The 24,246-nt window shown below is 33.6% G+C and overlaps 1 protein-coding gene across 1 annotated transcript; it reads left to right on the forward strand.

The window, feature by feature from the left end:
- The first annotated feature begins 14,963 nt into the window (after positions 1–14,963).
- On the forward strand, positions 14,964–22,454 carry SLITRK6 (SLIT and NTRK like family member 6). Its single transcript, XM_048954086.1, has 3 exons — positions 14,964–15,068; positions 15,246–15,433; positions 18,741–22,454. The coding sequence occupies exon 3, from the start codon at positions 18,756–18,758 to the stop codon at positions 21,279–21,281; it is 2,526 nt and encodes an 841-aa protein (XP_048810043.1). The 5' UTR covers positions 14,964–15,068; positions 15,246–15,433; positions 18,741–18,755; the 3' UTR covers positions 21,282–22,454.
- The last annotated feature ends 1,792 nt before the right edge of the window (positions 22,455–24,246 follow it).

Raw genomic sequence — 24,246 nt, forward strand, 5'->3', positions numbered from 1 at the left:
AACCTCTAGGTTAGCATACAGAATGGGTAATTTGTAATTTTCCTTTATGGTTATAGATGTTTATTTCAACAAAGCTTGTAGAATAATATTGTCTTTGCTTTTCCTATTTCTTTGTTAAATTTGCTGTAGTTTCTAGTGGATTAAAAAGTTAATCCACTCTGAAGGAACTTTCACAATCAGAAAGGCAGTTACATAAATACATGCATATATGTAGGAAAACAAGTAGGTAGGAAAAAGAAACAGCATGACTATGTCACTCTATATTTTCAAGTTAATGGAACTGTCTAAGATAGATTTAATACAATTAAAATATTACTCTCCCCTCCCTCCTGCACACACACATGTAAAATTACCAAAATGCCCCTGTTTAACAGGAATCTTGCATTCAGTTCAAATACATCCTCACCACAAAACATCTAATTTAAGCAGGAGTACATTGCGATGTCTGTTAATCAATTAGATAAAAATTATGTTTCCAGATCTCCTGCCTAGGCATCTACTAATTGTTGATATTATTTCATATTTCATTAGGTTATCTGGAGCCATTATATTATTTGTCTGTTCTTCAGTTTCTCTGGGAAACTAAATTATTGCAAGAAGTGGTATGCTACTAATTCTTATGGTTTATAGGTTTTACCATTAAAATTCAAACTGTATCAGGAAGACAACACACTAAAATCCATACCATCTAGAGATACGATTGCAAATATCAATATTTTTTATCTCCACATAATAGTAGATGTAGCGATATTAACAGTTCTGACTTTTTTCAGGCAGTAGTTTCATTATGCGGGTCTGTAGTATTTCTGAGGTTGGGAGGTCAAATTTGCAGCAGTATTGGTTTCACTAACCAAATATCATCCTATATCACCTCTTTAATGGACATATATCTATTGACCTAAAATGATGATCAAAGAAGGGTTTTTTGCGATGGATGAAAGAACTCAAATTACCAGCTTCTTTGTAACATGACATCTTGAAAGAGAGTGACACATAGTGCTAAAGTACATCACCCAGAAAATTTGAATTGATAGGTCTAATTTTTCATGAACACTGAAGTTGAAAGAGAGAAGCTAGCTGTACAAATAAGAGTCTGTTGAAGCAATTTTCTCTGCAGTATTGAAAAAGTTTATAAGAAATTAATACTGGGGATTTTTAAATGATCATTGAAATTAGAATTTCATATTCTGGTATATGCGAGGAAGTTTCAAATTTTCACCAAGATGCTTTAAGTCAGGAAATTGTCTCTAACCACTGCATGCTTGCTGTGATTAAAACAGATCTGTAACAATGTCTCATGTGTTCACCAATATGTGTTTTCTTCCAATGTTTTTCCATTTCCTTATACACACAGAGACAACTGTCTAACTATACAAAACTTGCTCTTAACACACTTTAATGGGAAAAGACTGTGACTCTTTCTATTACCTGAAAAAGAAAAAAAAAAAAAAAAAAAAAAAAGTATACCCAGCTTTATTTTGAGAGCAAATATGGAAAACTGCAATTAGATCTATTGTGTCAAAACAATATATACTTCATTTCATTTCAAAGAAAGACACTGTAGAAGAGTCAAATGGTATCCTGGTACAAACAATGACATGTGTACAGCTTCTTTAAATCATAATTAGATTGGTTTACTAAAGCAAAATAGGTGAACTAAAAACATGACTGTTATTCCTTGCACTAAATGTATCACTTTAGATACAGGAACTTTTCCAGTATTTATAAAATACGTATTAGTTTGATATTGTAAAATACGTATTAGCCTTTTCCTGTTACAACAGCAAATGGATAGAAGGTAGAAATACTAAATTTATTTACCTCTTAGCAAGCATTTTAGAGGAAAAATGCTAAGTTTCTCTTAACATTTGTCCAATGGTAATTGCACTTTTGCCATCAAGTGACTATAATGACTTGTTTTTGTTCAAGGTCTGAGTATACTATATACAGCAGAGGTTTGACAAACCTAGGTAGTCCATGGTCTAACAAACAGTAACCCTTTTGTTAAATGAGACTAAGGAAAGATCATCTGCAACTTTAACACTCTACTGAAACAGAGAAGAAATCTAACAAAATAGTTCTAGTCAGATTAAACAGCAACAAGACAGTTTCTGTACTGTTGCTCTCAACTATTGGCTGTCCTCTCTGTCACAAAGAGATATAGGCTGGTATGATCAATCAGAATAGAACTACTCTTCTTCAACTGCTAATTACCTTTTTTTTTTCTTTTTTTTTCTTTTTTTTCTTTTTTTTCTTTTTTTTTTTTTCTTTTTTCCACAAATGATTGAGGTGCATACAGGTTTAGGTAATGAAGATGGATAAAAAACAAAAAAACAAAAAAACATCTGTCACCCACATTTTCCTTAGTAAAATTTTCCATCATACAACTGTAAACAGAAGGTAAACAATCTCAAGCCAAAGAATGCCTAATGAAATACTCATACTATGTGCTGTTAAATCAATACAAAGTATATAATCTTGTGCTAGCTATAGCAAAAATTCTGTTTCTTCTGCTGCAACTTAGATAAGATGGACATATTCAAATCCATGGAGACTATCCAAAGACTATCAGCTATCTTAGTCTGTTTAAACACTATTGAGAACAACATCTAGGAATCCATTTCCAAGTTTACCAAGTAAATGCAATTCGGCCATTTCCGGGAAAGCAATATATTTCACTGATACAATAAGGTTTGAATTTAGCCTGAGTTGGATTTAATTTGTTTTAGCTGTGACAAAAGCTGCTTAGTAGTAAGTGGGCTGCCTAAGAACTGGTGCCTAAGAAGTTTTACTCTAGCTTCATTAACATCATATCATTAGTAAAAATCAAACAAATTGGTATGGTTATTGAATACCAAACATTAGCCCCTTATGTTAATTGTATTTGAGGAAACAATCATGTTACTTTAAATAATAGCTAACCAGTGAAGATTTTCAAACATGAAACAGAAACCACTGGCTTAAGTAGATTTTGTGTTAAGAAAATATAAAAATAATCCCAAAAAGAGACAAGTCAAGAGGAAGAGGTATTTGTCATCAGCATCAATTCCTTCCCCGTTCAGGATAATAATGACTGATCTCAGCTCTTCTTGAGCCCAGACTGATGCTGAAAGAATGAACTTAACAACGGAAGATAAAAGGAAAATATTCCATTTAGTTTTTCAATAAATAATTTTAACTGTAAATTAATTAGTCCTTTTCTATAATAAATGATTTGATCTCTATTGCTAGTCCAACTACAATAAAACTTCTACTGCCTCATAAATCATGTAGCCATCATTTCATAATAGAAGACAATAACATTAGTCAAATAAATACTATTATGTAGTTTTTATTAAAACTGAATTAGCATTAACAATATTTTTGGCAAGTCCACTGATTTCTATGATGAAATGACTGTCTATATGAATAGTGAGAGTGATGGTTATACTTCAGTAACAGTTATGATAGTATATATTACAAGTGTTGCACAGTGCAATTGCTTAACACTCACTGATGGATGCTCAGTCAGTTCTTGAGCAGTGGCTGTTTCCCCCCCCCACCACACAATCAACTCCCTCCATTTTTTTTATTTCTATGTGATTTTTTATGGTACGGAATATCCCTTCATCCAGTTTGGTTAGCTGTCCTCCCAATTGGTTGTGCACACCAGCCCCTTCAAAGACAGAACAGTACAAAAAGCAATAACAGTACAAAAAGAGTTATTGACTGCACAGCACTACATAGCAATAACTAAAACAATGATGGGTTATCAACATTGTTTTTCTCCTAAATACAGCATCATACCAACCACTATGAAGAAAATCAGTTCTATCACAGCTGAAACCACATTAATGCTTATAAATATTGTAAAGGGTGTGTGTCAGTAGGACAGAGCCAGGCTGTTCTCAGTGACACCCAATGATAGGACAAAGGGCATTGGGTGCAAGCTGGAAATAGGATATAAGAAAAAACTTCTGTACAGTAAGGGTAACAGAACATTGGAACAGGCTGCCCAGAGTGGCTGCGCAGTTTCCTTCTCTGGAAACCCACCAGGATGTGTTCTTCTTGGGTGACCTAATCTATGTGTTTCTGCTCTTTCACGTGGATTGGACTAGATGATCTTTAGAGGTTTCTTCAAATCCCTGACATTCTGTGATTCTTTGATTTTGTGAAACCAGGACAGCTATACACCCAGGTTAAATAGCAGTGAACAGTATCTTGAAGCCCAGATACTGTCCAGTAACAGAAAGAACGTTCCAGAAACATCTACTAGATTCCACGTTCCCGGGCAACCTGATCTTGCGGGCAACAACCGTGCCCACATTGGAGGGCTTGGAATTAGATGATCTTTAAAGTCCCTTTCAAACCCAGGCATTTTATGATTCTATAAAAATAGCATTAAACTACAGTATTGTTTTAATATTACTGTTATTGTTCTCTATTACTGGAAAAAAGAATAGATAGCAGGTTGTCAAAGACTAGCAACTAAAGAAACTTCTGAAATCTTGCATATAAAGATAATGAAATCAGATTAGTTTGGAAAAGCTGAAATCAGTTGTAATGAACAACTGTCCAGGTTTCTATTTTGCAACATCTTTCTTCCTGAAAGGTAAACATAAAATATTTAAATTTTATACCTTTAAATACCTTTAAATACTTTGTGGTATAATACATATTTAAAGGTATTTAAAGGTATAAAATTTAAATATTTTTCGTATATTATAAATAGAAACTTGGATAGTTGTTCATTACTGATTTTGGTTTTATATTTCAATGGTCATGGCTTACTTTATCATTTCTGTTGTTGATATGTTACATCACATCATTTATCAACACATCAAAACGTATCAATAATGTATGAACTTATAGCTCCTAGAAAGTACATAATGATTATTTATCTGGCTTTGAAATCTTTTGGTAGTCAGTGGTTTATCATATATCAGTTATTATTCCTGTGTTGAAAATATGAAATGGAATCTATAAATTTGCAAGATATCTTAATTAATGTATAGATTGAAGCAGGTTTTAAAGATGTAAATTCCATATTTTTTTGGTAGCTTGAATTTGTACATACATCAAAGCTCAATTTTTTTTCCAGTGAAATATGTAGATGTCATCAAAAGCTTGTGTATAAATAAGAAAAAAAAAAAATTGTTAAAAAACATGGGGTGAGAATGTGATTGTCTTTCTCTACCTCCTATTTGATTTTCTCCATGAAAACTGTCTAATTTACTTTAGATACCCTTTCCCTCAACACTGGGAAGCTACCTTATAGTGCAAAAGCTTGTAGCTACCATTGGATGAAATTTTCAGTGGAAAAAAAAGTACAAAAGGTACATGGGTGCATCATACACAGTGCAATCTCAGAAAGAACCTTTTCTTAAAACAGAAGAACTGTTTTAAAATCAAAGATGGAAAAAATAAAAGTAATTTCATATGGTGTAACTAAATGTTGATTGTAATACCCTCTATCTTTTGAAACCTAGTATCGTAATCTATTTATATGGAGCACTTATCAGTGAAGCAACTACTAATTCAGACAATCTTCCTACCTAATAAGTCAATAAGCCTATATATTAAAAAACTTTCTGATTTAGGTACACAAGAATTTGTTCTCTTTTACAAATTCAAGCAACTTTTTTGTCTATCTTCCTTAATTTATTGTCTAGGAAAACTACAAATTGACAGTGTAACAAAATTTGGAGAGCAGGTTTCATTCTAAGGCTACAAAAATGCAGAAAAGACATTCAAGGACTTGTTTTGTTCCTGTTTCTTTCTGGTTAAATTATTTCATTATTTATAAATCAATATCTCTCTCTTTGGGTGGTCATATTTCGCAACCACAGTTAAGTACTGATAACATGACCTCAATTTTTTCCACAGAACTACTGACACACAAGACAGAAACAAATTTCTTTCATATTTTTCTTGCTTAATGTAAAAATGAATAAAGATAATAATCACAGATATTTATTTAATTACAATCAACTCTAATTTTCATCGCCATGCTCACACTTAGCGAGGTGGCTTTCAGCATTATCACTGTGGGTGGTTTTTAATATTTCATTTTTGTTATTTTTTTCTGCAGTAATCCAAGTAAAAAACAAAACAAAACAAAAAAATAATTATATTAACACCTGTAACTGGGTGGAGTATTTCTAGCAAACATTGCCAGACTACTGATTCATTGCATTACTGTAATTCTTAAAAATATATCAAAATATTATGAGCATGAATAAGAACATCAATACAAAGCATAGAATAGGAAAGCAGGAACATATAGATTAATATGTGCCAAATGAAACTGCAGATTCAGTTAAATGAATGTCAAAATTTGGAGTCTCTCCCATATTATCTGGACCAACTCAGCCCAGAGAAAAGGAGACTGAGAGGAGATTTCATCACTGATGATCTAAATATCTAAAGTACATGAGTCCAGGAGTTAAGTGGATGAGGCCTGATCTATTCAGTGGTGCCCAGCAACTGGAAAAAGGGGCAATGGTCACAAACTAGAACAAATGATAGTTCTGTGATTCTGTGAAAACTTACAACATTTTCTATAGATCCAAAACACTCTTCTACCTTGAGATAAATATTTGCATAATAATGTATTCACCATATATTCTACCTGTTTTGTGATGTAAGATTATTACTTATATATATAGACAGAATGGCAAAGATTTCTGATGTTAATTTGAAGCTATGATTCAGTTTTACATGTTGTTTGGCTGCTGTGAAAAAGATGTTGAGCTCTGAAAACAAAATCAGCCTTGTTGTTCATACCAGGGGTCATATATTTTCAATTTTCATGTGCACATGATTATTATTTTTGGGATCAATATAAATTAAGATGGTACCAGGAACTGATTCCACATGACCTTCACCATACCTTTTCTCTTAGGCTCATCATGTTATTGGATAGATTTCACTGCTTTAACAGAAGTGGTGTATTTCTTGAGATAGATTTTGAAATTTTGCCAAAAACACAGTCAGTATTGGAAATTAATTAAAATAGAAAATCTGGAAGTGTGTAAGAAGCTATTACATAGAACTTACAAAGTAAACAGAGAGAAGGAAAAACAGTTATGTTTCATCAACATATAAATCAAGCAGGTAAGATTTCTTATTACTCTTCTCAAGGTCTCCATTTCTATTTTCTTATCTTTTTCACACTATACTTGAACTGGAATAAATTCCTGATCTTTTATTTTAAAATATTTCCCCTGTTTTCCCCCCTGCTCATCTCTGTCAATTTGGTATACTGCATTAATCTAGTGATTCTATATTAATGAATCTAGTGAGTCTAGTGATTACTAAAGGAATGTATGTGCACATGCTGAATGGCTGTGAAGATACTCAATACTTTGATAATTGATGTGACAGCATCAGCTCATTGATGTACAATACTTGTCTGCTTTGTGTTTTAGACATACTAAACAATATAATTTTGCACCAGTATATTGAGATAATTAAATTGACAGTTGAACCATTCTGATCAATTGTGGGCAGAAGACCTGTGACTTTCAAATTATGTTCTGTATAGATTTCTGATTTGGTCCATATTATAACTAGTTGCCAGTGCTTCTAAACAGATATTAGACAACTCTTCCTTATAATAGTTTCAACAATGAAGTGTTTCCAAAATTATGTAAGAAATGTCAGAGATGTGACATTTTTTGAAGACCATAAACTGCCAGCTTTTATTATCTGCTTTCTCCATTGGAACAAGAAATATCAAGTACTATATATGGTATACCTTTTATCTTAAAATTACTTATTTCAAAACTAGGTTATGTCATTATTTTTAATTGTGTGATATCAGTGTCTATGCTTGCCAGACCATCCATAAATATTAGGAAAGAATCCAGGATGTGTTGTGGTTTAAAACGATAGGTGGCTCAGAACTGCACAGTCGCTCACTCCCCCGTTTCCCAGAGGGATGGAGGAGAGAAAAAAAAAAAAAAAGCAACAAAACCAGACTTGAACATATGAGTTGAGATAAAACTATTTACTTAGATAGAGAAAAGGAAAAGGAAAATGGTTATGACTACATATATATGCAAATGTATAAAAAAGTGATAAATAAACAACTGCTCACCATCCCCCCCTGTCCCAGCTGAAACTAAGACAAAAAAGTAGCATTAAGTGAGTACCTGATTTCTCCAAGTTAACATTAAATGGTCTGTCCAACATGAACTATTTTATGCTGACATGATATTTTAGTGCTATTTGCTGTTTTCAGATAATGAAAGTAGTATTTCCATAGCAACTTTATACATAAACCTCATAGCATTGTACAGAATCACAGAAAAAATCATAGCATTGTATAGAATCACAGAAAAAATCACATTATGGCTTGTTTTGGAGGGGATCTGAAAGATCATCTAGTTCCTACACTCCTGCCATGGGCAGGGATGCCAACCACTAACTCATGCTCAACATCAGGTTGCCCAGGCTTCCATCCAATCTGGCCTTGAACACCTCCAGGGATGGGGCATTCATAGCATACCTAGATAGCCTGTTTCAGTGCCTCACCACCCTCATAATAAAGAGTTTGCTCCTAATATCTAATTTACATAGATCTCTGACTTGCCCCAGTTATTAGAAGTGAGTTGATTCATGCTGTGTACCCAGAGTGTGACTAAGACACACACACAAAAAAATGTCAAATGTTATTCTCTCAGTTTACCACAAATTCATAGTTAGGATGATGGGAAAGAATAGGCAGGTGATAGTAAAAAAAATAGGAAATAAAAGCAAGGTTCTCTACAGAAAGCAAGAAGTAATCATCACTATGGATTCCAGTGGCATTCCGTTGATCCAAGATGTCTTAAGGTTGATGAGGAGGATTCTCTCTCTTTCTTCCTCTTACTTCCCCTTTCTCTTGTTTTAACAGTCCTTTTACTGTCCTGTCAGTCTTGGGTTGCTAGGTAACAGCACATGTTGGTGAGTGCATCCCCTCTCAGGTGGTTGATCTCCTTCAAGGACCACTCTCCAGGAGATTGCTTGGCTGTACCTTGAACCAGTTTTAACTTCATTGCCCCTGGCATTCATGAATGGGCATAGGCAGGTCTGGCAAGACAGGAAGTGGCTATGGGCCTTCGTGTAAAACTTGAGACAAAGAGTGCTAAATGGCTCATACAAACTTTGAGATAAGGAAACTCACAGCAAACTTTGAGTCCAAAACAGAGTACAAGAGTACAGCTACTGAATCAGTAGCTGTCCTACTACTAAGGTCACGCATGCTCATGGTCTGTGATGGCTTCGCACATATGCTAGTATATTGTTGTTATTAGAACAAACATTAATCTGTAAAGTCTCAGGTGAAAATGAGATAAATGTAATAAATGTAAGGATAGTTTAAGTGCTCATAAAAGGCTTTATATGTAAGCAAGGTACATAGCAGGTAGGGTATAGCACAAATAGAGTTTTGGAAGTATATACTGCATTTAGCAGTATCACTGAGAGAAAGTAAATGTGTGTATCATTTTGACCACAAAGATGAGATGGACTGTCTCAATAAAGAACGTCACTACTTCACCCTATTCTCATCTTCTTCAATAGCAAAAAAGAACATTAAGTTCATTCTTCCTGTCCTACTTTCTGCTTTTTTCTTTACTGGAAATATTCCCACTCTCATCTCTCACCTCTGAGGAAATGAAATTTTCTTTCATCTTTATAAAGAGGATTTTCCATGATTTTCCCATTTTTACAGGGGCAAAGTGACTGATTCTATTGTACTAATGGTTTTCCTAGCCCATATAAGCAAGACAGATTCATGATTTAAATAAAATAGATAAGGTGCTGCATATGAATAAATACGAATATATTTTGTATATGAACAAAATGATTTTATTCTTACTTGCACACACTGCTCAAGTTCACTTTGCCTGTATATCTGCATAAAAAAACAAAACTCAACATTTGCCTAAATAACGTTTGGAAAATAGCACTGAAGAAAGATACATAAGCATGTTCTTACTTCATAAACAGAACTCAGCCTAATGAGTTCAATGTTAGAGTTATAATTCTGTCATCAAAATTACAAGATAAACTATAGATATAGCATGCTTAACTGATCAAAAAAATACCTCCCAAGTGCTTAGTTCGTATACATGAGATATATGTTTTTTTAAAGAGAAACTTGACATTCCTTCTGCAAAAATGAGCTGAGATATAACAGTATTTTTTTTTCAACAAAATTTCATCAAAAATTTTAAAATTAGCTTCTTGTAATTAAAAAATATACAAAACCCATGAACAATTGTATACTTTCCTATTCAGTTCATTACTTTTTTCTTCTAATATAATTACTTCAGTAGTGGTCAGTATGACTCTCATATCCTTAAAAGTTAAATTCTTAAAATAAATGTCTATTTTAGAACAGAAGCCAAAATGAAATCATTGGCAGATGTGCATTTGTATGTTCTTCCCAGCTAGACAGAAAAGCTTTTAAATATTTCTGGAGTGAGTCCTAAATCTGGTAAATTTAATTATTGTAATGGGTTCTGTTTGCTCTGTGATAATAATATGAATAATATGAAATAAGAACTGTGGCTACATGGCAGAATGAAAAGTTGAGACAATATATTCTAAAGTGCAGGAGTGAAGTTGATGAGGCCAGACTCTTCAGTGATGTGCAATGGAATGAGGCAATGGGCAGAAACTAGAACACCAGAAGTTTAATGCAAACACAAGGAAGAACTTCTATACTGTGGGAGTGACAGTGCATTGGAACAGGTTACCCAGAGACACTGTGGAGTATCCTTCTCTAGAGCTATTCAAGACCTGCTTGGATGCTTTTCTATGCATTTTTCCCCTTAATATGGACATAGCATCCTCATGTGAATGCATTGGGTATTTTAAAGTGAATTATGTTTTAAACTTGACTGCCTATTGTAGTACAGTTTTTAGATGTTTCCATTTCTTCAAGCTGTCAAGTATAATCTATGTTGGCTGAGTTTCTGTGGAACAGAAGTATCATGTAATTTACAATTAGGCTATGTGCAGGCATTATTATCATGAACAGGCTTAGGCATACTCAGCATGTAGAACCTAATTTGCATCTAATAAGATACTAATATTTTACACAGCTTTTCCACTATTTGATAGTTTCCTATTTAGACTTACTGGAAAAAACTAAAACCAATGCTTTTCAACATGAAAAAGAAACATACAGAAAAACATTTAAATTGTCATATCTTTTGTTCCACTTGGTGATAACAGCACATTTAGTGATTGTTTTTTCCTTGTTCCCTTTTCCTGTAAATGCTTATAACATAGTATATCTGTATATTTGTGTTCTGAGAGTAAAATTTAAAAACAGATTAATTTCAAGCTGTCAGTTCATCTGGAGCTGTTAACATCTTGAAAAATTACATTTTTCAAAATACATGATAAATTTGTACAGTATGTGTATGTGTGTGCTTGTCTACAACCCATCTTAGGAACAAGAAGACAAAACGTGATTATTTTATTTTATTTTATTTTATTTTAAAATGCTATGGCACACAGGACAGAACCGTTCTGTTACTAATTTTGAAAACTTTACACAATTTCTTTAACAATGGAAAAGTAAACAGAACATATGTAGCATATATTAAATTACAATTATATTTTAATTTATTTCTTCATACAAATCTATTTTAAAGAATATTGCCAAGAGGTTAGGAGTAATTATATAAAAGATGTCAAATGCCAATGAAAACAAGGGAAATTCTGCTGATTTCACTTTGTGTTTTCTCTCCTACATGACAAAAAAGTGCTTTATAACAAACTGTCTTAAAAGTTTCAGTGCCTATGTGGCAATGCAGAGCATTACTTGACTCTAAAACTACAGTAAAATTATTGTTAAATCAGTGGACAAAAATTGCAAAGGTTGCAAAGATTGTTAGGATAATGGATCACAGATAGAGTGCTACAAAGATTTTTAGGCTGTTAGCATACTACATAATGTCAAATCAGAATTCAATTGTTTGGTTCTCAGGTAATTGGCAAGCCAAGTAACTCTAAAAAGTATGAATTTGATTCATCACAATGGAAGACTGCAAGTACTCAGGTGACTTTTGTTCTCTCCAGACCAGTCACCTCCAGGCATTACTTTTTGAATTGACACCATTCAAATATTGCCAAGCTCAGGAGGAAGACAGAGGGGGAAGTGGGAGAGAAAGGAGAGAAGAGGAAGGAAGAGAGGGGGGTGAGAAGAATACAGATTTTCTCAGAACAGGTTAGGATAATTTAACTTTGATAATAAACTCTCCCTACATTGTGCATAACTGTGAGTTTTCTGTCAGTGAGTAAACAAAGGAGAAATACAGAGGAGATTCAAGATCTATTGCACAGAAGGAAATAATAGAAGTTAAATAACAGATTGCACACTTCCAGTAAGATAAATAATACAATAAAGTAGGTGCACTAAAGAAAAAGTACGAATTATTTTCATAAATCAGTTTAGTGTCACCTGTTCCTAAAATAAAGGCTATTTATACCCACTATATCATATTCTATGAAATTACTAAGAGTACAGTAAGATTGTTTTTGTTCAATCCAGCAACTAATTTAAAGGAACATAGAACTTTTCAGTTTGAAAAATGAAACAAAAATAATAAAAGTTTCAGCCCAGCTTTTCTTTAAAATCCTTTAGGGAATGTGATATTTACATGACGATTATTGTTAATGTACCAAGAAAATTAATGTTTTCAAGCATTTCAATCTGTAAATTTAAACTTCATGACTACATTAGTTTAATGACTACATTTTATATTCCTTATAAAAAAACATTCTCCAAAGTAACTGTATTTATAAGTTCTGACTGACAGGATGGCTTTCTGTTACTTCTTACAGACTTCTCTGTAGTCTTCAAAATTTTCCTGAAAAGAAAGAACGAATTATTAAGACTTTCATCAGACATCAAACAAAGTATTCCAGAAGAGCCTTGAGGGTTTTTTTTCTAATTGTATCAAAATGTAGTTTGTGTCAGTAGTTTTGTCTGTAACGTATAGGCGCCTGAACAGATTATCATATAACATAGAATTTAATAAAGTTTGACACATAGCACTCAGTCATTCTCTGTCAAGGGTTAAATACAAGGCATTGTAATTTCCACCTCTATCTGTTCCAAAATTCAGTACCTGGGGGGATAATTCTGTAGAACATACACATTAGTTAGAGAACTGCTGTCTCCTTACTTATGATATGTGGAGATATTGTAGTTAGTGAAGAATTAAAGAGAAATGATATAAAATATTTTGGCTGTCATGGAAGTAAGTAAGCATGACAGTTTTAGATTTTATTTATACAGCTTCAAAAATTTTAACATTGTCAGAGCAACTATAAAAATGATAAAGATGAACATTTTAAGAGGAATCTGCGAAATTCGTATCATTTCAGTCTTATCCATCAACAGGCACTTCCAGAAACATTCTTTATAATAACTTAATAAACGATTCTTTCATTTTGGTAGAAAAACAACCATTAGCCATGCTTTTAAAAATCTACTAAATAAGTAAGGAATAATAAGAAATGACAAACATTCTCAGTGTTTTTTTTTTTTTAATTATATATGATTATGAAATGCATTTTTGTTTTCTAGTAGTTGATTTATGGAAACATTTTTGTGATTGTATTTTACTCTAGTGGATGTTAACTTAAAAGTGTAGTAAAGTTGTTTTCATTTCTGACACAAATGTATAATTACTGATATTCTCCATCTCAATCAAGTATGAGGTATGAGAACCTGTAAAAAATTAAGCACAAAGGATTTTCTCCTAACAAGCCAAAACCTCTATAAATATATACCAATATACATGTATGTACATATTTGATAAAATTTTGGTAACGTACATTATATGGAACATATACCATTATACCTTTTCACCTGGAGGGCTATCAGCACAAAAGGAGTTACTGGAGCCTGACTGGTATAGGGCCTCTAATAAGCAAACTGTTAAGTAATCGGGATGCAATAAGAACAAACAAAATCAGAAATGATATGCTGTACATTATTAATATGCCCAAGTACCAGATCTGTTGTTGCTTACCAAAATGTCTGTGGCCTTGTGGTAGTAGGATGAACAGGAAAACAGCATTTACAGCATGTAAATTCAGCTGAAGCAGTGTAGGAAGGCTATTCCTTGGATGAATGAAACATTTTTCTGTAGTCCTACAGGGTCTGCTAATCACTTGTTTATGAACACAAAGAAATTAATACTTTATTCAGAAGACACACATTTAAGAATGCTGTCACACTGAGAACAGACCATTTCTCATCAAAGAAATATTTCATGGAATTAGAACAGAATCTCACATGGATAGGTACTAAAACTCTGTGCTATAGCATCTGTAAAAGAGACAATTATAACTAACCCAGTTCTCGTCCTGCAGAACAAGAGGGGTATTTTTAAATAAGACTGACTGCAATCACTGTGCAAACATAATCAGTATGTATTTTTTTATTTTTCAGAAATAAAAGACAAAATCGTAAATAATTTTCTACTCCAGTCACAGTGAGTTGACTGAACTAAGCTGTACAGTTTCATTTATATTTTTGAATAATCCTGCATTTAGTTGTGATATACCTATTTTGCAGAGGACAATGTTTCCCTTATGGCATGTTTTGTGAAGTGCTTTAAGTCTGGAATGTTTACAGTATTTAAAGCAAGCATTTACAGATATAAATTAAATGCAAGATCTGTCTCAGAGAAGAAATGAACAAGAGCCACCGTAGGTGGTTTACTGCTTCACAAAATCAACAATTAACAGTTATGCACAAAATAAGTAGCTGAATTTTACTTTCTGACATTCAGTTAGACACGGGAAAAAGGAGGTTTGCACGTTGCAGGAGGAAGAGCTGATCTGTCTCAAGGTGGAGCTAGATCTTATATTAAATGACACTGGCAGATTAAAGCTCTCTGATGGGGAAGGGCTTAAAGGCTGAGTCAAAAGCCAAAAAGTCTCTTTATTCACGCCTACCTCCCAGCCCCTGGCAATCTGACTAATAACAAACTGAGCTAACAAGAAAGACTAGAAAGAGCACAGAGAACACAGAAGCAGCTAGGATCTAAAAATCGGACCAGCCGAGTGATCAAGTAAAGCTGTGCTTAACATCTTGTTTGTTTACTGCATTCGAGTGCTTGCAAACAGTTAACTGTATGCAGAAAAGTCAGCATAGCTGTGAAGTATGCCGTGAATTTTAATTGAGAGAAAAGGAAAACTGCTTACAGGATGGTCTAATGTGCACTCTGTCTGGATTTTTTTCTTTTCAGTTGTATGCTTTGTACTTCGTCTTCTGAACAAGGATTTTGACTATATGGAGCTGTAGTATCACGAGAGCTTTCAGCAAATAAACTGAGAAGAAAGTATCTATTTTTCACAGAAAAAAATTACATTGCATTCACATGGCTGCTCCAACTGTGCATTACTGAGCATTTCAGGGGGTTTTACTGCTGTACAGGTAAGTAAAATATTCCAGTTTGTTAAGTAGCTCTGAGCTTAAGAAATTCATTTCTTAGTACCAGTTAGTTTTATTTTTTTCTGAATGATTTTGAATTACTTTTAGGTTAAATGATGGTGGTTTATACTCTTATTGCAAACAGTCTTCCCGGTGCATTTATTCATCATGTGAACAGTATATCTGAATAGTAGAATATGCTTATTAAGGAAACACTGGCATGATGTCAGTTGAAGGTGGAATGAATAGATGTTACCTTTTATTTTCTGAAGTGCAAAAATTGTCTTAAATACTTTGACTGTGTTCCCTTCAGAAATTAATAAACAATCCTGAAGGCTTTTAGAAAGTGCCACTTCCAGGATGGAGGTTTTGAAATTCCTTGTTTGTTTGTTTTTTTTTAATAGTTGAATTAAAACGAGCAAAAAATAGAACCCAAGTAAAATGTAAAATAATAATAAAGCAATTTCAGCGTCCTAAGAACCTGTTGTTGATTGTTACTTGTCAATCATGTAAGTTCTTTGCTGTAAAGTGATTAATTCTGAAAGTATTCAACATTGCTTTGTAGAGAACACTGTGACATTTTTTGTCTTTCAGAATTCATACTGCGAAAACACATTATGCAGTTAGACAGTGACCTACTGAAAGCAGATTAACTCAGCTAACTGAAGTTACTAGATAGAATTTTCTGAGAAAGCTCACCCCAGGAAACAGAAAAACATCAAACTTACTAAGTCTTTTAAACCAAATTTTATTTCATTGTGAGTTCATGTTGATCATCTGCCACTGGAAAGCAGTTTTCATTTTACAGTTATAGCCCACCGAGAGTTTCATCAGATGTTCTTGAGTGTTCAGAACAAAACCAAAATTTACAAAAAGGGAAAATAAAAGAATTTTTGTATTATTTTCTAAGTGTGTGTGTGTGTGTGTGTGTGTATGTGTGTGTGTTTATGTGTGTGAGAGAGTTCTAGCAATGTTGTCCACAGAAGTATGATGATTAAAATGTGACTGCTTTCCAACTGGTAACAAATGTTATTTTCATTTCTAAGAAGAAGGCTTTCATTTTAATAAATATTCTTTTAAATATGTGCTTGAATGCAACATGCTTTTCAGATTAGTTTTTTTTTTTTTTTTCATTTATGTTTCCCCAGGGATTTTTTAACTACAGTTTGCATTTGATGCAGATCAAGGCTGGAATTTCTATAGGGGGAAAAAAAAAAAAGTGTAGACAGAGGTTCAGCTAGTCATACAGTAGGTTTGGAGATGGCGTCTGTGAAAAGAGCCTGTGTTCTTTTACCTTGGGTCAGTGGAAAATACACTGATGAATATAAATCATAAATAAATTTCTAGCATACTCTGATCCTAGCATTATTCTGCTAGGAATATAGCAAAATATCAAATATCTGTATCAAAATATCTATATCAAAATAAAGTTTTGTTGTGTTGTATCTTACCCTATACACACTGAGAGAAAAAAACCAAACAGCAACTTAAAAGATATAGTAAACATATGCAGTTAGAGTTCAAGGACTATTCTGTGAGACAAAACAAATTATTTTCTGTACTGAAACAGACATGTACTTAGGGGGCACTTTCAAACACGACAAGTTGCACTCACTACTTCTAAACTCACACATCTGCTTCCAGTTATCAAAATTTTCTAATGGGGAAAACACAGTTCACTTTGCATACATTTACTGTTGGTGTGTGTGTGTGTATAAAACACTCATACCAGAGCACTAAGGTGCTTACATATGTAAGTCCTTGCATCCTTGAGAAGAGGTGCTTCTACTAAGGTAGCACTATTACTAAAAATGTATTTTTGAGAAACATCAAAACATATGGTCATAGTTTGAGAATGCTCATGCATGTAGTTGAATATATTCACAGAAAGGGCTCTAATCCTTCTGAAATTAACACTTGAAGTGGTTAATTCTGTAGTGATAGTTAATTGTGCAGTGACATTTTGTACTTTCTGTTATAATAAGTTACTTTGAAAATTAATAGAAATTTAGTGTCTGGATTTCTTAAGAAACCTGCTTATATCAGTCATAGAATGGAGTGCACCAAAATGTTGTTTTGTAGTAAATCTTCCATTCCATTTGAAGATTTCACTCCATCCCACATATCAAGAAAAAATTTTCATTCACACAATTAGATAGAAACAGAGAATCTTCACTTGAAAAATGTAGTATAAACAAATTTCAAACAGTAACATATAGTTGACTCAAATGTGTACGTTTTGCTCTAGACTTCAGAGTTGTACAGTAATGATGCATTTCTCAGGTATTGAAAGTTTGAGACCAGTATGGTGGCTGACAATTTAAGTTACATAACTTATTGATGATGCTGCCAATAGTTTTTAAGTAGTAAGGCAAAGTTAACTCAGTGTACATTTCAGAATTCTTGTGTCAATATCTATAATAATTGAAAGGAACCAAATAATCAGTCCCCAAATAATCTCTTTGTTACTTGCCCACCTATTTCTTCTGAAATATGCTGCAGTTTATTTTCTCTCTTCTTTTTCTTCAATTGTATACACTATTATGTGTATATTTTATATAACAATGTTACAGTATTAAAGAGGTTTAAAATGTGTTCTTTTACTAAATATACATGAACTCCATTATGCCCATTAAAAATTATCTACAAGAAAAACAGTATTTTGTCTACTTCCTTCCCAGTTTGAAGAAATAAGAATTACAGAGGAAATAACTTTTAATTTACATACGTAATGCAGAATCAAAGGAGAAGTTCCCTCTATCCTGTTAGAATATATATATATATTTTTCTTAAAACACACTGTTGAATGAAACCAAATCTTGTATCATCTCTTTAGCAGCTGGACAAAATTAAGCTGAACTTAGAAAGGTACTTTTAAAATCTGCAATGTTATATGGTGACGTAAAAAAAAGTCCGAAATTTTTAAGCTTTGATGTAAATTGCTTGGGGCAGTAATTTACTATTTCTGTACATTGGTAAACCATATCCTATATAAATTTTATATTTATATAGAGGAAATGCTTTTCTGATTATCTTCTACTGAGGTGTATCAGCATGAAAATACTGAAGCACTCCTTATGACTGTCTCTTGATTCAGTACATTAAACTAAATATTTCAAGAAGAGCTGAGACAGGGTAGGTAAGGGATAAGCAATCTCCCTTCCTGCCCCTCCCTCTCCCTGCCCCCCCAAAAAAGAAAGAAAAAAAAGAAAGAAAAAAAAGCATACAAAACACAAATTGCACAAATTGTGAAATCATGACTGTTGCTTTTTCTTTTTCCATGCCTCCCCTCACCCTTTCTTTATTATAGAATCTGCTGAGCAAGATGAAGCTCTGGATTTTTGTGGTATGTTCAGTTCTGGTTGCGTCTGATCCTTTCCAGTCAGAAACATCTTTTACTAGAATCAGAGGATCTTGTCAGAGCTTGTGTTCCTGTGAAGAAAAGGATGACATTATGATTATAAACTGTGAAGAAAGAGGCATCAAGATGGTGTCAGAAATAAATGTCCCACCATCACGGCCTTTCCATCTTAATTTGTTAAACAATGGCCTGACAATGCTACATGTGAATGATTTTGCTGGCCTTGTTAATGCTATCTCTCTACATCTTGGATTTAATAATATTGCAGATATTGAGCCTGGGGCTTTTAATGGTCTCAACCTTCTTAAGCAACTTCATATAAATCACAATTCTTTAGAAATACTTAAAGAAGATACGTTTGATGGATTGGAAAATTTGGAATTTCTTCAAGCAGACAACAATTTCATCACAGTGATTGAAGCAAGTGCCTTTAGCAAGCTCAGTAGGCTTAAAGTGCTTATTTTGAATGATAATGCTATTGAGTACCTTCCTCCAAACATATTTCGTTTTGTGCCATTGACTCATTTAGATCTTCGGGGAAACCAGTTACAGACACTACCATATGTTGGCTTTTTAGAACACATCGGTAGAATACTAGACCTTCAGTTGGAAGATAATAAATGGGCTTGTAACTGTGATTTGCTTCAGCTGAAGACATGGCTGGAAAACATGCCTCCTCAGTCAATAATAGGAGATGTTGTATGCAATAGTCCTCCAGTTTTCAAAGGCAGCATATTAAACAGGTTGAAAAAAGAATCGCTTTGTCCCATTCCTACTGTCAATGAACTTGAAGATCCTTCAGGGTCACTGCCCTTGGTTGTAACCACCTCTGTAAGTGATAGTCACCTGTCAACTAAGGTCATTCCTATACTGAAAGCTCCTACTAAAGAAACAAATTTAATGCTTCATACTTCAAAACCAACTACCCAATTTCCAGGAATCTATTGTCCCATTCCCTGTCACTGCACCAGCCATATGCTCTCAGGAGTTCTTATGCACTGTCAGGAGCGAAATATTGAAAGCCTGTCTGATTTAGGACCTCCTCCTACAAATCCTAAAAAACTTATTCTAGCAGGAAACATTATTCAGACATTACTTAAGTCAGATCTTATGGACTATGCTAGTCTGGAAATGCTTCATCTGGGGAACAATCGTATTGAAATCCTTGAGGAAGGAGTTTTCATGAATCTGACTAGACTGCAGAAACTGTATCTCAATGGCAATCATCTTACAAAGCTGAGTCAGAATCTTTTCCTTGGCCTTCAGCACCTTGAATACTTGTACCTTGAATATAATGCCATCAAAGAAGTTTTACCAGGGACATTTAATACAATGCCAAATCTTAAGGTCCTCTACTTAAATAATAACCTTTTGCAGACTTTACCACCCCATATCTTTTCTGGGGTGCCACTTGCCAGATTAAATCTGAAAACAAACCAGTTTGCTCATTTGCCTGTGAGCAATGTCTTGGATGAACTGGATATGTTGGTACAAATTGAACTTGAAGACAACCCCTGGGACTGTACATGTGATTCAGTTGGACTGCAAAAATGGATACAAAAGCTGAGTAAGAGTACAATGATGGGTGACATTTTCTGTAAATCTCCAGGACACTTAGAAAAAAAAAAACTGAAATCCCTCAACAGTGAAGTCTTGTGTCCAGATTTAATAAACAGCCCTGCCCTACCAACTCATGCCAGTTTTGTTGTTATAGCAACTTCTACTTCTACTACTAGCAACACTGCAGACACCATCCTGCAGTCGCTTACAGATGCTGTCCCACTTTCTGTTCTAATACTGGGACTGCTAATTGTATTTATAATTATTGTATTTTGTGCAGCAGGAATAGTTGTTCTTGTTCTGCATCGGCGGCGAAGATGTAAAAAGAAACAAGCCAATGAACAAATGAGGGATAGTAGCCCAGTTCACCTTCAGTACAGTATGTATGGGCATAAAACAACACATCACACAACAGAGCGTCCAGCTGCAGCTCTCTATGAGCAACGTATGATTACTCCCATGGTTCAGGTCTATCACGGCCCATCCTTCAGCCCAAAGCATACTGAACAACAAGACGAGGAAAATGAGAGAGCAACTAATGATTCCAAGCATCTCTGCAGAAGTCTCCTGGAAAGAGAGAATAGTTCACCACTTACTGGTTCAAATGTCAAATATACGGCTGCAGATCAATCTGCAGAATTTCTGTCTTTTCAAGATGCCAGCTGCTTGTACAGAAACATTCTTGAAAAAGAGAGGGAACTGCAGCAACTTGGAATCACAGAGTACTTAAGAAAAAATATTGTTCAACTCCAGCCTGAAATGGAAGTACATTATCCTGGAACACATGAGGAACTAAAACTAATGGAATCACTGATGTACTCCAGACCAAGAAAGGTTTTTTTAGAACAAACTAAAAATGAGTATTTTGAACTCAAGGCTAATTTACATGCTGAGCCTGACTACCTGGAAGTCCTTGAGCAGCAAACATGAAGTGATAATACATTGGGCTTGGGCCAAATTTCTGTATTCCATTTTAAGTTGGAACTGTTGAAAATAAAAGTGCCTTGTAATGACATGTCAACAGTTAGAACTTAAGCACAGCAGTAATCCTAGCAAAAAAACAAACAAACAAACAAAAAAACCTAAAAAACTCAGGGATCACTGTGGGAAGCCATGCGGTTGTGTGTAGACAATATGTCTCAAGTTAAACACGAATTGTGTGATTGAACTGTGAGAGGAAGATTGCTTGTTGCAATATTACTTAGCATTTTTTAAAGGTGTGTATGGCATTCTCTTTTGTGTACCTAACCTATGAAAAAATGTTTGTTACCTGTACTCTCTGGTTTTCCCCTAGTTTAATTAGATTCCTTAAAACAAACACAAAAAGAAAAATAAACAAGCCCTCACACCTGTGTTTGTAGTTAGAAGCTTAGAGTGTATTAAGTGTTAGTACTGCATACATGACCATTGTCTACAACCACACCTAACGTACTCTTATAATAAATATGAAAGGATTTAAAATGTTGTCATGCTAAATATCCGTTAAAAACAAACAAACAAAAGAACAAAATTCGTGTATCCATCCACTGACAGAGAGCCTGCGTGTATTTAATATTTTATATGGAACTTCATCATATGGATTCTTTGTCAGTATGAGGAACAAAAAATATATGTGTTTACCCAACATCTTACAAGAAGAACTGCAAGCCTTTTGATACCCTATCTGATAGCTTTATTAAGTTTGGACAATCTTTTCTTAAGCTGCTGCTATAAAATATTGTGCATCACTGGTGTTTCAACTCACGATCATGAGCAATTGGAAAAAATATTGAGGTTCAGCTGTATATATTGCTGTATTTAATAAGTTTGATTTTTATATATCTATCTATAAATATAATTTCTGTGCTGGCTTTAACTATCCTTGGAGGAAATTAGTTTGCTGCAACTAGGAACTTCCAGGTGAAAAAGCAGGTTCTTTCCTTCACTACCCAAAAGCAATTTCCAAATAGAATAACTACAACAAAATATATGTGTGAGGAACAGTAATAGTATTTAGCTGTTGTTTGTACAATATTGTTATATTTTGCAGAATCTAGAAGAAAGTAAAGTGTTGTGGGAAAAAATACAAAAAGTAGAACATGTCAGATTTATTTTTGCAATGAATTCTAGCTAGATTTATATATACTATTTATTCTGTATAATTTTTTTTTTTTTTTTTTCCCAACTCACTAGAAAAGAAAAAAGCTTATTCCTAGCTGCCTTTCAGGAAATTTAAGGAACTGGTCAGTGAAAATGAAATAAATAATTTTTAAATGTCTTTTTTTTTTTTTTTTTTTTTTTTTTTTTTTTTTTTTAGAATTCACTTTTTAAAGAATAAGGCAGCAATTTCTCCATGCACAAGTTTAGAATTGTTCAGAAATTGTCAGAAGACAATGTTTTTCATTGTTGTCATGTAGACAGGATTGTCTTGTCTGGAGTGCAGTAAGGTCATTCAGTTTCTGTGCATGACTGACGCAGTGCCAAAACACAGATTCTGACCTTCACATATCTTTCTCTGAGTAAATCTTCTGACTATGCATGAAGAACTTCCATTTTGCTAATTTTCACTTGTTGAACTAAGGATCAACTGAATTGCTACAATTCTACATAAGAATGCCAAATTTTACATTGAAGTCTTGATAAATACATTGAAGTCTTGATAAATATTTCAGAGATATACTCTTTACTTTATCTTACTGCTGATGTATTGCCTATATGTATATACAAATGTGAGTTCTTCATTTTATTTGCACAGAGGTTTATAGGTTTCTGACATTTTTTTTTCTATATTATACATACAAGTCAGATTCTCAGTTCTTTCAAATTTGCATAAAGATAACGTCTTAAATGGTGCTAGTCTATTTTCTTTAACTTGAGGATCTGACCACTTGTCTCTGTTAACAAATCAATTTCCTTATTAACGTTTTTGAGAAGTCATCACTTTACTATCGAAAGCAAACTCCTTTGTTTCCAAGAATCATAATGCTATTTGTTAGAAAATAATATTTCCTCTTTTTATAAATGAGAATAATTTAGTTTAGAATGCCTCTGTATTCATAAGAATTAGGAAGAGTAAATCTGGTTACACTTTATGTTTTCTTGCTGTCTTTGTTCTAGACAAGGGTAATGCTGAGTACTGCTTGAGGAGGTGAGAATAAGACAAAGTTAGAAAACACACTATATTAACTTTACATTAATTTAAGTATCTAGTGCTATTTTAGCTATTTTAATTATTTTAAAGACATGTGAATGGATTTCACGGGCCTGTCACAGATTCTGTGGAAACCCAAACCTTGTTCTCTAGGAGAGACCAGAGTTCAATTGAGATTGCATAGAGCATTAAAGTGACACTAGTTTTCTACATTTCAGCAATTAAATTCCACTCAGAAAATAACCTAATAATAACCAATGAAAAAAATGAATTCAGTCAGTGGGTACTACACTAATAACTGACTGAATTTTGAATCTGCCCCACAGAGGTTGTTATTTTCTAAATTCTCAGGGATTTAAAATTTGTGCAGAGAGAAAAATAACAAATATTTATATGGTACATTATAAGCTTTAGTACTTCAGTATTTTGGTGTCTTTCATTTCAGTAGTAATTTCTATTAGCAAAAATGGGTGTAAAATTCATACTCCGTAATTGGCAAGATGCAGGGAAATGATAATTCAGGCCCTCAGGCTTTGATTTAAGAAAAATAGTTTCAGACTAAAGATAATTGCCACATGCACAGATGTCACTTTGCTTAGCTGTTAACAGAAAATTGGCAGAATGCTGAGGACAACTGTGTGACAGAACAGTCTTCTTCATTGCCATCTCAAGGCACCCGAAAAAAGAATGGGCTAAACTCAAAGCAACTCAGTTACAAAGCTGTATCAGAGGATCACTCAGAATGAATGAATAGAGCTTTAGCTT

The sequence above is a fragment of the Lagopus muta genome, chromosome 1 (assembly GCF_023343835.1).
Source record: "Lagopus muta isolate bLagMut1 chromosome 1, bLagMut1 primary, whole genome shotgun sequence".
NCBI classification, from domain to species: domain Eukaryota; kingdom Metazoa; phylum Chordata; class Aves; order Galliformes; family Phasianidae; genus Lagopus; species Lagopus muta.